Raw genomic sequence first — 15,079 nt, forward strand, 5'->3', positions numbered from 1 at the left:
CACGGCCCCACTGGTCCTTTTCACTGCTCTCTTCCACTTTCTGCCAGGAGCTGCAGACTCCAATATCTACTCAGCTATACTCCTTTCTTACCAGCTCCACCCAAGCTGATGTTCCCAGACAAGCTCCTCTCTGGCAATCTCTGTCCAATTCTCTTCCTTTCCAAGGACTGCACCACTTTTTCGTGCATGCACGGCAACTCTGCTCTCAGTCCTCACTCCTCCATTGTCTCTTCAGACTCATCTCTCTGGTCTCCCTGGACCAACTGACTAACTCCTCCTCCAGACCAGAATACTTAAAGCTGGGAAAGCTCCTCTGAATCCAGGTTCAGAGCTACCCCTTGAGGCCTGAATTCAGAATGTGTTGTATGTAGGTGCGTTACCCGATAAAGGGAATCCTCCTTGCCTCAAAGAATGATATCACCCTCCCCAAAGGGAAGGCAACATCACTGTAACAACCAGTTACCTGGGGTGTTACACAGGTCTGACAGAATGGAATATGACTGCAAAATAGGACAACATAGAGTTTGGTTGTAGTTGGTAGCATGCAATTATTTACCTGTCCTGAAGTGCTGTTCATCAGCTCTGTAATTTCATTAAAAAGTGAAATGAGGGTTAAGAATGTTTTGTCTTCATAGTCAAATCTTTCACCAAATACAATGGAGCAAATGACATTGGAAACAGTGAGTCGCATTATATGAACTGGATTAATTGGAGAGTCTGTAGGGGAATATAACCATGTGGTCAGTCATTACTATACAATGCAATACATATAGTAAGAAAATATGGACAATGGCAAACTTTACACAGTAGGACTTCAGATCTATAGTGTGTTGTGACATGTGAGCTCATGGTAAAGTTAACTGTACCCATCAGTGGATAAGCCATTGAGCTAATACTGCAGTGAGTATTCGAACAATTTTTTATTTGTACACAGAGAAAAAGAATGATCGATAATGGTATATTTCACCATAACTAATCTTTTGTTTTCCCAGTCAATCTTTTCATGTTCCTAGGGACCAGGGTTCCCAACCATCCAGAAGTTTCAAAAAAGTCTGACCGCTGGATGAGATAGTCCTGCTTTACAGACCTGTTTGAATGCGGGAATTGTTTGTCTGCAATTGTGATCACACAGCTCTGTGAAGCAGAACAATCTCACCTAGGGGTCAGACCTGCAAAAGCAAGGGGAAAATCACTGACACCCTTCTGTGCTTTCGGGAATCTGCTCCCTGCGCTAGCTGTCAGACCAATGAGGGTTCAGCGCAGGGAGCATACGTTGTACACACTGGAGGTGGGCAGTTGGGGGGAACTCATATTATGTCAGGAACTGTGCATGCTTGGCCAGCTGATTGGTCAGTGGTTGGTCAGTGGGAGGACAGAATGGAATAATGCCAGGGAGTGCTTGCTTCAAAAGATGAAACCTTGTTATTTTTTGATTGGAGTATAATTTTTAATAAATGTAACTTACAAAACTATTTATTTCCACCTTTTCTGCTGAGTTTATTATGGTGGCACAACCCTTTAAGTTGTCAAACTCTGAAATGATGGTCCAGGTTGAGAGATGCTGGTTCATAGCTAGTGTAGTATATAATTAGCACCCACCTTTATCCTTCATAAATTTCTCGGTGAGACATTTGGCCTCTTCTTGGATTCTTTCTTCAATGCTTCTTTTTCCCATTCCAAAATTTCTCAAAGTTGTTAAGGAAAATCGACGAAGGATTTTCCACCTTTCTCCATTGCTTGCAATTACCCCTGTAAGTTCAATCATTTGGTTAAATAGTTTCTAAATCTAGATTGTGGAAGTTTGTATTCTAAGTCTTTATGTGCACAGTAGACCTTATTATAGTAGCTAGAGCAGCTTGAGTGAAACAGGTCAGCTTTCTTGGTTTCCATTCTCCATTTTACAAGCTACTGTTTCCAACTGATAACCATGCCCTGACAAAGGTTACAGGCCCTACACACCTGTCAGGTCAACATCAGCAAGACGTACACTGTGAGCACAATTATTCTCCAATTTGTATTTTTCATGATTATTTTTTTTTAAATTATTATTATTATTGAATGACTGTAGTGTTGTTGGTTAATAAACCTGAAAGCTTAATACCATTTTTACTCGAGCATAATCCACCCGAGTATAAGCCGAGGCACCTAATTTTGCCACGAAAAACTGGGTAAGCTTATTGACTCGAGTATAAGCCGGGTATGCATTGTCCCCCTCATCCTTGTCCTGGTATGCGTGGCTCTCCCGTCCCTCTCCTTGCATACCTGGCTCCCCTCATTGCTGTCCTTGTATGCATGGCTCCCCTCGTCGCTGTCCTGGTATGCATGGCTCCCTTCGTCGCTGTCCTGGTATGCATGGCTCCCCCCTCCCGTCCTGGTATGCATGGCTTCTATTACAAAAAGAAGAAAAAAAAAACATCCTACTCACCTCCTGCACGCCCTGCATCTCTTTGGTTCCGGCGTCCAGCAGCTCTTCCTGTGCTAGCCAATCACATGGCCCCATTCATTAGTGTAATGAATATGCCCACATCTCCATGCCTGTGGGAGTGGAGATGCATGCAAATTAATTACCTTAATGAGCAGGGCCACATGATCTCTCGGCACAGGAAGAGCTGCTGGACACCGGAACCAAAGAGATGCAGGGCTTGCAGGGACGTGAGTAGGATGTCTTCTGGATGCTGGCAGCTGCGGGTGTCACCGTGCACGCTAAAAGAGAAATTAATATTAACTTCTCTTTAGCAGCGTGCACAGTTACAGCCACAGCCGCCGGCTCCTGCCTCAGTCACCCGCTGCTCCAGTGCTCCCCCTCAACAGCCGGCCCTCTGGGACAATTGACTCATGTATAAGCCGAGGGGGGCATTTTCAACACTAAAAAGTGCTGAAAAACTCGGCTTATACACAAGTATATATCGTAATTAAGAAAGTAAAAATGAGATTGTGTCTCTTTTAGGAGAATATCTGTGTGCAGAATTATCGAACAACTATTAGTGTGCAGAATTATTATGAATGAAAAAGCATAAATTTTTCCAGCTCAATTATGTATTTTCATCTGCTAACATGAAAATAATTAAGTATCTCACAATGTACAAAAATACATTTCTGACATTTGTGGAGAATTGTCCTGCAGAAGAACCATGATGTTCCTGAAAGATACAGACTTTGTCCTGTGCCACTGCTTGTTTTCTAAAACCTGGCAGCAGGTTTGGGAGTTGATTTTAAGTCCATCTTCAATCTGTAACCATCCAGTTAGCTCATCTTTAATAATTTCAGCACATAAATGTCCCCCACCTATATCTTTCTATTGTCTGAGTGGAAGTGGAGGTCTGTTCCCATTACTGATCCAGGCACAGGTTCTTCAAAATTATATACACCTTCATAAAGGGTGTTGTATCCTTAGACTCCATCCCCCTTCATTACACAAATACAAGTCACCTGATCTGCTTCATCCAAAATGCAAAACTTGCTGTAGTTGTAAAATCTATATAAAAATGATGACATAGTCATAATAATCCCTTGCATAATAATTCTGCCCACTATCATCACCATCACCAATCAAGTATTGTAGATAATACACTGCTCAAAAAAATAAAGGCTACACTTAACCAACAGAATATAACTCCAAGTACATCAAACTCTTGTGAAATAAAACTGTCCACTTAGGAAACAACACTGACTGACAATCAATTTCACATGCTGTTGTGCAAATGGAATAGACAACAGATGGAAATTATTGGAAATTATCAAGACACACTCAATAAAGGAGTGGTTCTGCAGGTGGGGACCACAGACCACATCTCAGTACCAATGCTTTCTGGCTGATGTTTTGGTCACTTTTGAATGTTGGTTGTGCTTTCACACTCGTGGTAGCATGAGACGGACTCTACAACCCACACAAGTGGCTCAGGTAGTGCAGCTCATCCAGGAGGGCACATCATTGCAACCTGTAGCAAGAGGGTGTGCTGTGTCTGTCAGCGTAGTGTCCAGAGGCTGGAGGAACTAGCAGGAGATGTGGAGGAGGTTGTAGGAGGGCAACAACCCAGCAGCAGGATCGCTACCTCAGCCTTTGTGCAAGGAGGAACAGGAGGAGCACTGCCAGAGCTCTGCAAAATGACCTCCAGCAGGCCACAAATGTGCATGTGTCTGCACAAGCAGTTAGAAACCGACTCCATGAGAATGGTCTGAGTGCCCGACGTCCACAGATGAGGGTTGTGCTCACAGCCCAACACCGTGCAGGATGATTGGCATTTGCCAAAGAACACCAGGATTGGAAAATTCGCCACTGGCACCCTGTGCTCTTCACAGATGAAAGCAGGTTCATGCTGAGCACATGTGACAGATGTGACAGAGTCTGAAGATGCTATGGAGAGCGATCAGCTACCTGCAACATCCTTCAGCATGACCGGTTTGGCAGTGGGTCAGTAATGCTGTGGGGTGGCATTTCTTTGGAGGGCCGCACAGCCCTCCATGTGCTCACCAGAGGTAGCCTGATTGCCATTAGGTACCGAGATGAGATCCTCAGACCCCTTGTGAGATCATATGCTGGTACGGTTGGCCCTGGGCTCCTCCTAATGCAGGACAATGCCAAACATCATGTGGCTGGAGTGAGTCAGCAGTTCCTGCAAGATGAAGGCATTGAAGCTATGGACTGGCCCACCCATTCCCCAGACCTGAATCCGATTGAACACATCTGGGACATCATGTCTCGCACCATCCACCAATGTCACTTTGCACCACAGACTGTCCAGGATTTGGCGGATGCTTTAGTCCAGGTCTGGGAGGAGATCCCTCAGGAGACCATCCACCGCCTCATCAGGAGCATGCCCAGGCATTATAGGGAGGTCATACAGGCACATGGAGGCAACACAAACACAACTGAACATCATTTCCTTGTCTTGAGGCACTTCCACTGAAGTTGGATCTGCCTGTAATTTGATTTTCCACTTTGATTTTGAGCATCATTCCAACTCCATACCTTCTCCATGGGACATTAGTTGTGATTTACGTTGATAATTTTTATGTTTTATTGTTCTCAACACATTAAACTATGTAATGAATAAAGATTTGCAGCAGAAATATTTCATTCAGTGATATGTAGGATGTGGTATTTTAGTGTTCCCTTTATTTTTTTTGAGCAGTGTACTATAATTATATGGTTTACATGTAGTGATGTTGAATATTTTATATTAACCCCTTTACCCCCGAGGGTGGTTTGCATGTTAATGACCGGGCCATTTTTTACAATTCTGACCACTGTCCCTTTATAAGGTAATAACTCTGGAATGCTTGCATGAATCCCAGTGATTCTGACATTATTTTCTAGTGACATATTGTAATTCATGATAGTGGTAATATTTATTTGATATGACTTATGTTTATTTGTGAAAAAAACTGAAATTTGGCGAAAATTTCACAATTTTCCAACTTTGCATTTTCATGCCCTTAAATCAGAGAGATATGTCACACAAAATACTTAATAAGTAACATTTCCCACATGTTTACTTAACATCAGCACAATTTTGGAAACAACAATTTTTTTTATTAGGAAGTTATAAGGGTTAAAAGTTAAACAGAGATTTCTCATTTTTACAACACCATTTTTTTGGGGGGACCACATCACATTTGAAGTCACTTTGAGGGGTCTATATGATAGAAAATACCCAATATTGACACCATTCTAAAAACATTCAACATTCAAGAAGTTTATTAACCCTTCAGGATCTTCACAGGAATTTTTGGAATGTTTAAAAAAAATGAACATTTAAATTTTTTTCACAAAACATTTACTTCTGATCCAATTTGTTTTATTTACCAAAAGTAACAGGAGAAATTGGACCCCAATGTTGTTGTACAATTTGTTTTGAATACGCTGATATCCCATTTATGCAGGTGAACCACTTTTGGGGCGCATGACAGAGCTTGGAATTGAAGGAGCGCCGTTTGAGTTTTCAAGGCAAAATTGGACGCTATGTTGCGTTTGGAGAGCCCCTGATGTGCCTAAACAGTGGAAAGCCCCCAAATGACATCATTTTGGAAACTAGACCCTCTAAGGAACATATCTAGATGTGTGGTGAGCACTTTGAACCCCCAAGTGCTTCACAGAAGTTTATAACGTACAGCCGTAAAAATAAAAAATCATAATTTTTTACAAAAATTATTTTTTCGCCCCCAATTTTTTATTTTCACAAAGGTAACAGGAGAAATTGGATTCCAAAAGTTGTTCAATTTGTCCTGAGTACGCCGATACCCTATATGTGGGGGTAAGTCACTAGGCGCACAGCAGAGCTTGGAAGGGAAGGAGCACCATTTGATTTTTTCAACTCAGAATTGGCTGGAATTGTGATCGCACGCCATGTCACATTTGGAGATCCCCTGATGTGCCTAAACAGTGGAAACCCCCTAATTCTAACTCCAACCCTAACCCCAACACACCCCTAAACCTAATCTCTACCCTAACCATAACCCTAACCACAAACCTAACCCTAACACACCCCTAACCCTAATCCCAATCCTAATCCCAACCCTAACCCTAATTCAAACCCTAACCCGAACTTTAGCCCCAACCCTAAAACTAACTTTAGTCCCAACGCTAACCCTAACTTTAGCCCCAACCCTAACCCTAACTTTAGTCCCAACAATAACCCTAACTTTAGCCCCTACCCTAACTTTAACCCTAACTTTAGCCCCAACCCTAACCCTAACTTTAGGCTCAACCCTAACCCTAACCCTAATGGGAAAATGGAAATAAATAACTTTTTATTTTATTATTTTTCCCTAACTAAGGGGGTGATAAAGAGGGGTTTGATTTACTATTTATAGCTGATTTTTATGTTTGGCAGCTGTCACACACTAAAAGATGCTTTTTATTGCAAAAAATAGTTTTTCATCACCACATTTTGAGGGCTATAATTTTTCCACATTTTGGCCCACAGAGTCATGTGAGGTTTTGTTTTTTTGTGGGACGAGTTGACGTTTTTATTGGTACCATTTTAGGGCACATGACATTTTTTGATAGCTTCTTATTATGATTTTTGGGAAGCAGAATGAACAAAAACCAGCAATTCATGAATTTCTTTTCAGGGGCATTTTTACCGTTTCGTGTGTGGTAAAATTGATAAAGCAGTTCTATTCTTTGGGTTAGTACTATTACAGCGATACCTCATTTATATCATTTTTTTATGTTTTGGTGCTTTTATACAATAAAAACTATTTTATAGAAAAATAATTATTTTTGCATCATTTTACTCTGAGAGCTATAACTTTTTGAATTTTTCGATGATGATGTTGTATTGTAGCTCGATTTTTGCGGGACAAGATGTCGTTTTCACCGGTAACATGTTTATTTATATCTGGCTTTTTGATCGAGTGTTATTCCACTTGTTGTTCGGCGGTATGATGATAAAACATTGTTTTTGTGCCTTTTTTTGTTTTTTATTGGGTTCACTAAAGGGGTTAACTAGTGGGACAGCTTTACAGGTCGGGTCATTACAGTCACGGCGATACTAAATATGTTTACTTTTATTGTTTTTTTTATTTGCATAAAGAAATATATTTATTGGAAATTTTTTTCTATATTTAGGAATTTGAAAAAAAATATTTTTACACATGCTAATTTTTTTTTAAATTTTTTTACATTGTCCCAGGATGGGACATCACTATATAAAGTCAGATCGCTGATCTGACACTTTGCACTACACTGTATCTGATCAGCGATCTGACAGGAAGTGAAGGAGGCTTGCTGATGCCTGCTCTCAACAGGCACTGAGAGGCCACCTCCCTGCAGTACCCGGAAGGCCATCTTGGAGCTGGAGGTCTGAAAGGAGAACCTCAGGACAACGCGATCACATCGCATTGTTCTGAGGGAAGCATGCAGGGAGCCCCCTCCCTGCGCAATGCTTCTCTATGCCTCTGCCGGCACCAGAACACTGCGATCTTGAATCATCACAATGTTCCGGGGGTTAAAGTGCCAGGTATCAGCTGTGAGAATCAGCTGACATCCGCCTGCTATCGGCAACATACCACCCGTGTGCGCGGATGATCGCCAATGATGTGCTATCCTGTCCATGGTCAGAAGGGCCAGGGTACATGGATGGGATAGTACGCCAGATGGCAGAAAGGGGTTAATATCATGGCAAAGTATTATATTTTTGGTATTACACTAATTTACTTTAACTTACCAAAATCTTTAAAAAAAAGCTCTCCTGTTCCTATGTCTCCCCTGTTACTAAATGCGTCGCTGCAGTCCACCAATGCTTCCTTCACGGCATCATACCCAATCAGTACTATGGTCCGATGGTTTGACATATAGATGGTATAGACAGGTCCATACGTCTCACTTAGCTAGAGAGAAATAAAAATCTTAAAATCTGGTGAATTTATCCTCCAAACAAGTAAGATATACTGTAGGCAAAAACTGTATATTTACTATCTAAAGCTGGTTTCACACTTGCATTGGGCACAGCTGAGGAGGGCTACGCTCATTTTACGCTGCGTGACGGCAACAAAATGCAACATGTTGTGTTCGATGCAGTTCGGTGCAGCGTCAAAACGATGCATGCGTAGGCATCTGCATACATTCGCATAGCCTGCATACCCAATGTTAAGGATAGGTACTCAGGACGCCTGCCGACATAGGCAGATATGAATGGAAGAGGTGCGGCAGTGGGCAGGGCTTAATGGAGGAACTACGCAGCCCTTCGCAGCTCTGCCCAACGCAAATGTGAAGCCAGCCTAAAAATGTAAAAAATGTTGAGATCCCTGAAGAAAAGATGTAATTGCTACACAGACGTATATAAATATTTAGAATTGAGAGTCCTCAGTGGTTGATACCTTTTAATGGCTAACTGGATACAGGAAAGATATATATCTTGGTACCGTGTTAGCCAGTGGATAGATATCAGTTAGCCATTAAAAGGTATCAACCACTGAGGACTCTCAATTCTAAATATTTTTCTATCCACTGGCTAACACGGTACAAAGATATATATCTTTACTGTACACAGACGTATACATTTTTGAGTTTATAGTAGGAATCCCATAGTAGGTGCCAAATTTATTAGCTGGTGAGAAGAGTAGAATGTACAAAGAGCTTCTCACTGGAGGAGCCAACATGTGCTTGGATTACATTTAGTCAATTAAGGGCAAAATGTAATACTTCATTTCTCCTGTGGAGGTGCTGCAGACACATTAAATTCTTGTTGCAGGGTTTTTTCACAGCTCACAGCTAAATGCTGATGGTACATAGTGGCAGGCATCCTTTATAATCAGCTTATTATACAGGATCCTAATAAAAGTATACTGTCCTAAGCACTTTTAATTTTTGACAGTGAAACTAATGTTATAATGTATAGACAGATAGAATAGATAGATAGATATATAAATAGATAGATAAATAGATAGACAGATAGATAGATAGTAATCATACTACCCTGACCCTAAACCCTGAAAGGGAATGGGCCGCACTCCATCAAACTGATACAACATAACAATCCCTTCGCAGGATCAAGAAGTGCCATAAAATGCAGTTGAATATGATATGGAAATTTATTTATTTAAATATAAAACATAAATACAAAAAACAAATACAATAAAATTAGGTGCCTCAACCAAAACACCGGAGGCTGGTGGTCAGAGTGGATTGTTCTATAATTTGTTTAACAAAATTGTCTAAATTAAAGGGACACGCATATATGGAATCTGCTACATGAAATGTTGCAATCTTATCACGGAAAAAATACATAGACCGAGGAACTAACCAAAAATTTGAAAACGGTGCTATGGTTGTAATTAACCTGAATCACCCAACACCCCTCATCAGTCTTTTGTGTGTAAGTTTTAACCTTAAGATGTAAAGAGCATAAAGTCAGATCCTCCCCATATTACCTGATGTGCAGCCCCACACACAATTCCACTTCCAGGAAGAAGCGACAGCGAAACGTGCGTAGGGGTCCGGAGGCTTGTGCAATCACGTGGCAGTGGAATTGTGTGTGGGGCTGCACATCAGGTAATATGGGGAGGATCTGACTTTATGCTCTTTACATCTTAAGGTTAAAACTTACACACAAAAGACTGATGAGGGGTGTTGGGTGATTCAGGTTAATTACAACCATAGCACCGTTTTCAAATTTTTGGTTAGTTCCTCGGTCTATGTATTTTTTCCGTGATAAGATTGCAACATTTCATGTAGCAGATTCCATATATGCGTGTCCCTTTAATTTAGACAATTTTGTTAAACAAATTATAGAACAATCCACTCTGACCACCAGCCTCCGGTGTTTTGGTTGAGGCACCTAATTTTATTGTATTTGTTTTTTGTATTTATGTTTTATATTTAAATAAATAAATTTCCATATCATATTCAACTGCATTTTATGGCACTTCTTGATCCTGCGAAGGGATTGTTATGTTGTATCAGATAGATAGATAGATAGATAGATAGATAGATAGATAGATAGAATTCTTATCTTGCAGCATTTTTTCCACAACTGTCTGACACTTTTCACAGTACTTTGTGTGGGATTGTGCACTGACATTAACTTACAATTATCATCATATCTGCATAAAATGTTGGCACAGAACTATGGGTTTGCATACTATATATATATATATATATATATATATATATATATATATATATATATATATACAGTACAGACCAAAAATTTGGCCACACCTTCTCATTTAAAGATTTTTCTGTATTTTCATGACTATGAAAATTGTACATTCACATTGAAGGCATTCTTATTCTTATTCTAGGTTCTTCAAAGTAGCCACCTTTTGCTTTGATGACTGCTTTGCACACTCTTGGCATTCTCTTGATGAGCTTCAAGAGGTAGTCACCGGGAATGATCTGCCAACAATCTTCAAGGAGTTCCCAGAGATGCTTATCACTTGTTGGCCCTTTTGCCTTCACTCTGCAGTCCAGCTCACCCCAAACCATCTCGATTGGGTTCAGGTCTGGTGACTGTGGAGGCCAGGTCATCTGGCGTAGCACCCCATCACTCTCCTTCTTGGTCAAATAGCTCTTACACAGCCTGGAGGTGTGTTTGGGGTCATTGTCCTGTTGAAAAATATATTATGGTCCAACTAAATGCAAACCGATTGGAATAGAATGCCGCTGCAAGATGCAGTGGTAGCCATGCTGGTTCAGTATGCCTTCAATTTTGAATAAATCCCCAACAGTGTCACCAGCAAAGCACCCCCACACCATCACACCTCATCGTCCATGCTTCACGGTGGGAACCAGGCATGTAGAGTCCATCCATTCACCTTTTCTGTGTCGCACAAAGACACCGTGGTTGGAACCAAAGATCTCAAATTTGGACCCATCAGACCAAAACACAGATTTACACTGGTCTAATGTCCATTCCTTGTATTCTTTAGCCCAAACAAGTCTCTTCTGCTTGTTGCCTGTCCTTAGCAGTGGTTTCCTGGCAGCTATTTTACCATGAAGGCCTGTTGCACAAAGTCTCCTCTTAACAGTTGTTGTAGAGATGTGTCTGCTGCTAGAACTCTGTGTGGCATTGACCTGGTCTCTAAACTGAGCTGCTGTTAACCTGTGATTTCTGAGGATGGTGACTTGGATAAACATCCTCAGAAGCAGAAGTGACTCTTGGTCTTCCTTTCCTGGCGCGGTCCTCATGTGAGCCAGTTTCTTTGTAGCGCTTGATGGTTTTTGCCACTGCACTTGGGGGCACTTTCAAAGTTTTCCCAATTTTTTGGACTGACTGACTTTCATTTCTTAAAATAATGATGGCCACTCATTTTTCTTTACTTAGCTGCTTTTTTCTTGCCATAATACAAATTCTAACAGTCTATTCAGTAGGTCTATCAGGTGTGTATCCACCAGACTTCTGCACAGCACAACTGATGGTCCCAACCCCATTTATAAGGCAAGAAATCCCACTTATTAAACCCGACAGGGCACACCTGTGAAGTAAAAACCATTCCCAGTGATTACCTCTTGAAGCTCATCAAGAGAATGCCAAGAGTGTGCAAAGCAGTCATCAAAGCAAAAGGTGGCCACTTTGAAGAACCTAGAATATAAGACATAATTTCAGTTGTTTCACACTTTTTTGTTAAGTATATAATTCCACATGTGTTAATTCATAGTTTTGATGCCTTCAGTGTGAATGTACAATTTTCATAGTCATGAAAATACAGAAAAATCTTTAAATGAGGAGGTGTGTCCAAACTTTTGGTCTGTACTATATATATATATATATATATATATATATATATATATATATATATATATATATATATATATATATATATATATATATATATAGAAAAAATTTAGAGACCACTGCAAAATGTTCAGTTTATCAACCAATATGTCCAAAGTAATAAAAGGGTCACTTCTACATACAATACCACACAATTCCATATTTTACATAGTACTTATGGAAATATGAAGAGATCTTGAATGCAATTGCAGCGCCCCAGAGTCCTGGTCATTGCAGTACTGTCGCTCCGCCGCTAAGGGGAGTGATGGTATGTCTGATGGCACTAAAGGAGTTCACCTGACCAGGTATCACAGACACACATTACACTTCACACTCCAGCTACCAGGGGGAGTGGTTCTAGCTAGTAGGCCACCCCTCACACTTTGGTAAAACTGGGGGGTTGGACAGGAAGTGGGGGAGAAAGTAGCTGGGAAGAGCTAGAGAGAGGGCCTGTCAGGGGTGGGATCCTGGCAGAGTGCTAGGAAAGGACAAGAAGCGAGGTTTATTGTGAAGAGTGAGAAACGGGAATACAGCAAAAAGGAGATAACACCAGTAGGAGTCGTGCTGTAAGATCGAGGCAACATCCTATTGAGGCGCGTAGCCGGTGGCCGGAACGCCGAGAAAGTAAGAGACTCCACGCATTACTTTAGACTACGGCCGGGCAGTTAACTACAGGTTGGCTGTCTCACCATTACACCTAACGAAGACAACGGAGGCAAACTGTGGGAGAGGGGCGTCCCTAAGGTCCCTATAAAATAGCTCCAGGCCTACCCCGTTATACGGGTGTGTCCTAGCCATATCATCTGGGGGACGAAGAGAGAGAGAAAGAACAGAAACATACACGACAGTTGTGAGGACTATCCCGTGGTGCTCAGCAGGGAGGTACTACAACACACAGGCGCTAGAAGGTAGACACTGATTTCCACCTGCAAAGGAAACTCTGGATGTGCCTTCGGACCGGCCAGTCTCAGCCAGCCCTTTTAACAGTACTCTGGATTGAGGATCCCGAAGCCCTCAGTAAAGAGGTAAAGAGACTGCAACCCTGTGTCCTCGTTATTCATCGCGACTTGCACCACGCCTCACCTACACCTTTCACTGGACGCCCCTTAGCAGGGTCACGGACCGGGTCTAGCCACCGTGACAACCCCAGAACTGAGACGGAGAAGCCCGGTACCGAGTACCCCGCGGCCCTGCGTCTGGGGGTGCTCCAAACTTGGCGTCACGAACAGGATCTACTTAAGCCTGAAGAATCAGGTCATGTGTGCCTTGGAACTGTGATTTACTGTGCTTGAACTGTGATTTATTGCACAGACTGTGTGTTGCTATTTGCCGCCAAAATCTGCCATCGCCGTGCACGAAGGGAGGAGCCATAGCTTCGTGGGCGGAGCTGGGCAAAAAGAGCGCGGAACCAGAAGATGCGGTAAAGCGACGATCCCGGAAGAGGAACACCAACTTCCAGCAGGTTAGCAGGGGGAAGGAGTGGCCATGTCTGAGTCGGGGGGAGCAGAGGCGGCGGTTGCAGCCGCAGACCCGGAGGCATCTTCGGCCCCCACAGTAGACGCTGCCGCGGGCCTTGTACCACAGCCGGTTGCCGCAGCACGCCGCCCCTATCACTACAACAGCCATCATGCCCTTCTCCATGCCGTACCTACCTGGAGCAACCTGGCTCCCGCAATACTCTGGAGCGTCACATACATTAACTGACTTTAAAGAGGGGATCTGCAGCCTGTTTGAGTTCTATTCCTTGACAGAGCCCCAGAAAGTTCATATGATAACAGGCCAACTCTTTGGGGCGGCTCTGAGGGAAGTGAAGTCCTGGCCTGCCGCGGATAAGGGAACTGCACAGCAGGTCTTTGAAAAGCTTAAAGCCACCTTTGACACCTGCACCGCTACAGAAATTAAGCTGACTTTCTATGGGTGCAAGCAGAGGCCACAGGATAGCTTACGGGACTATGCCCTTAACCTCCAGGAGGCGCTGCGGGCCATCAAGCAGAGTGACCCCGGCAGCATGCAAGATGAAGAAAAACTCCTGAAGGAGCGGTTCATTGAGGGGCTCCTGTGCAGCCACCAAAGGGGTCAATTGCACTTCCTGGCCATGCAGAATCCAGACCTGACTTTTGCGCAATTCAAGGATAAAGCCATCCAGGCGCTACAAGAGCGACAGCCCAGCCGTGCAGTGCCTCCCAGGCGTCCCGCTCTCACATACCACCAGGAGGTGGCGTCGGATGCCCCAGTTGCCGCCGAGGCCAATGCCCAGAGCCTAGAGGATGACTTCCCTGCAGGACTCCGCCTCCAGATGCAGGAGCTGACCAAGAGCGATGCTGCCCTAGCCCGGACCGTGCAGTCCCTACAGGAGGCCCCCAAGGAGAAGATCCAGCTGGCCTCCAGACCAGAGGATGTCCCCTGGATGCGACAGAGGAGGACTCCACCGACCAGAGGTAGGGACGACAATCGCTTCCATCGGGACGGACGACCTATCTGCCGCCGCTGCCACCAGGTGGGCCACCTTGCAAGGTACAGTCCTTTAAATGAGCAACCCCTGGGGCAAAGGGCCAAACCCCAGGAGTAGGACGATCAGGCCCGCAGCATTGGAGAGCCAAATACGTTGGAGGGTGACCAGTTCTTCCTGTTGTGATCGACGGTATCCCCATGAACGCTCTGCTGGTCACCGGTTCTCAGGTGACGACTATGCCTTAAGTGCTTTATAGACGGTATTGGGAGGACACCGATATTACTCGTGGCCCCGATAATGATTTCACCATAATAGCCAGTAATGGTCCGCCATTGCCACAAGTGGGGTATAAAGAGGTCACCATCAAAGTGGGGCGGGTGGAATTGAAGGCCCAAGGGATTGTAAT

The 15,079-nt window shown here is 43.2% G+C and overlaps 1 protein-coding gene across 1 annotated transcript in view; it reads right to left on the reverse strand.

Annotated features, from left to right (window-relative positions):
• LOC143805903 (cytochrome P450 2C8-like) overlaps positions 1 to 15,079 on the reverse strand; it is a 123,030-nt gene that overhangs the window by 97,791 nt on the left and 10,160 nt on the right. Inside the window, exons 2-4 of the mRNA XM_077285654.1 lie at positions 8,172 to 8,334; positions 1,600 to 1,749; positions 557 to 717 (exon numbers count right to left, since the gene is read on the reverse strand). Coding sequence (XP_077141769.1) covers positions 557 to 717; positions 1,600 to 1,749; positions 8,172 to 8,334 — 474 coding nt within the window. The remainder of the gene's footprint in view (positions 1 to 556; positions 718 to 1,599; positions 1,750 to 8,171; positions 8,335 to 15,079) is intronic.

Source organism: Ranitomeya variabilis, chromosome 2 (genome assembly GCF_051348905.1).
Source record: "Ranitomeya variabilis isolate aRanVar5 chromosome 2, aRanVar5.hap1, whole genome shotgun sequence".
NCBI classification, from domain to species: Eukaryota; Metazoa; Chordata; class Amphibia; order Anura; family Dendrobatidae; genus Ranitomeya; species Ranitomeya variabilis.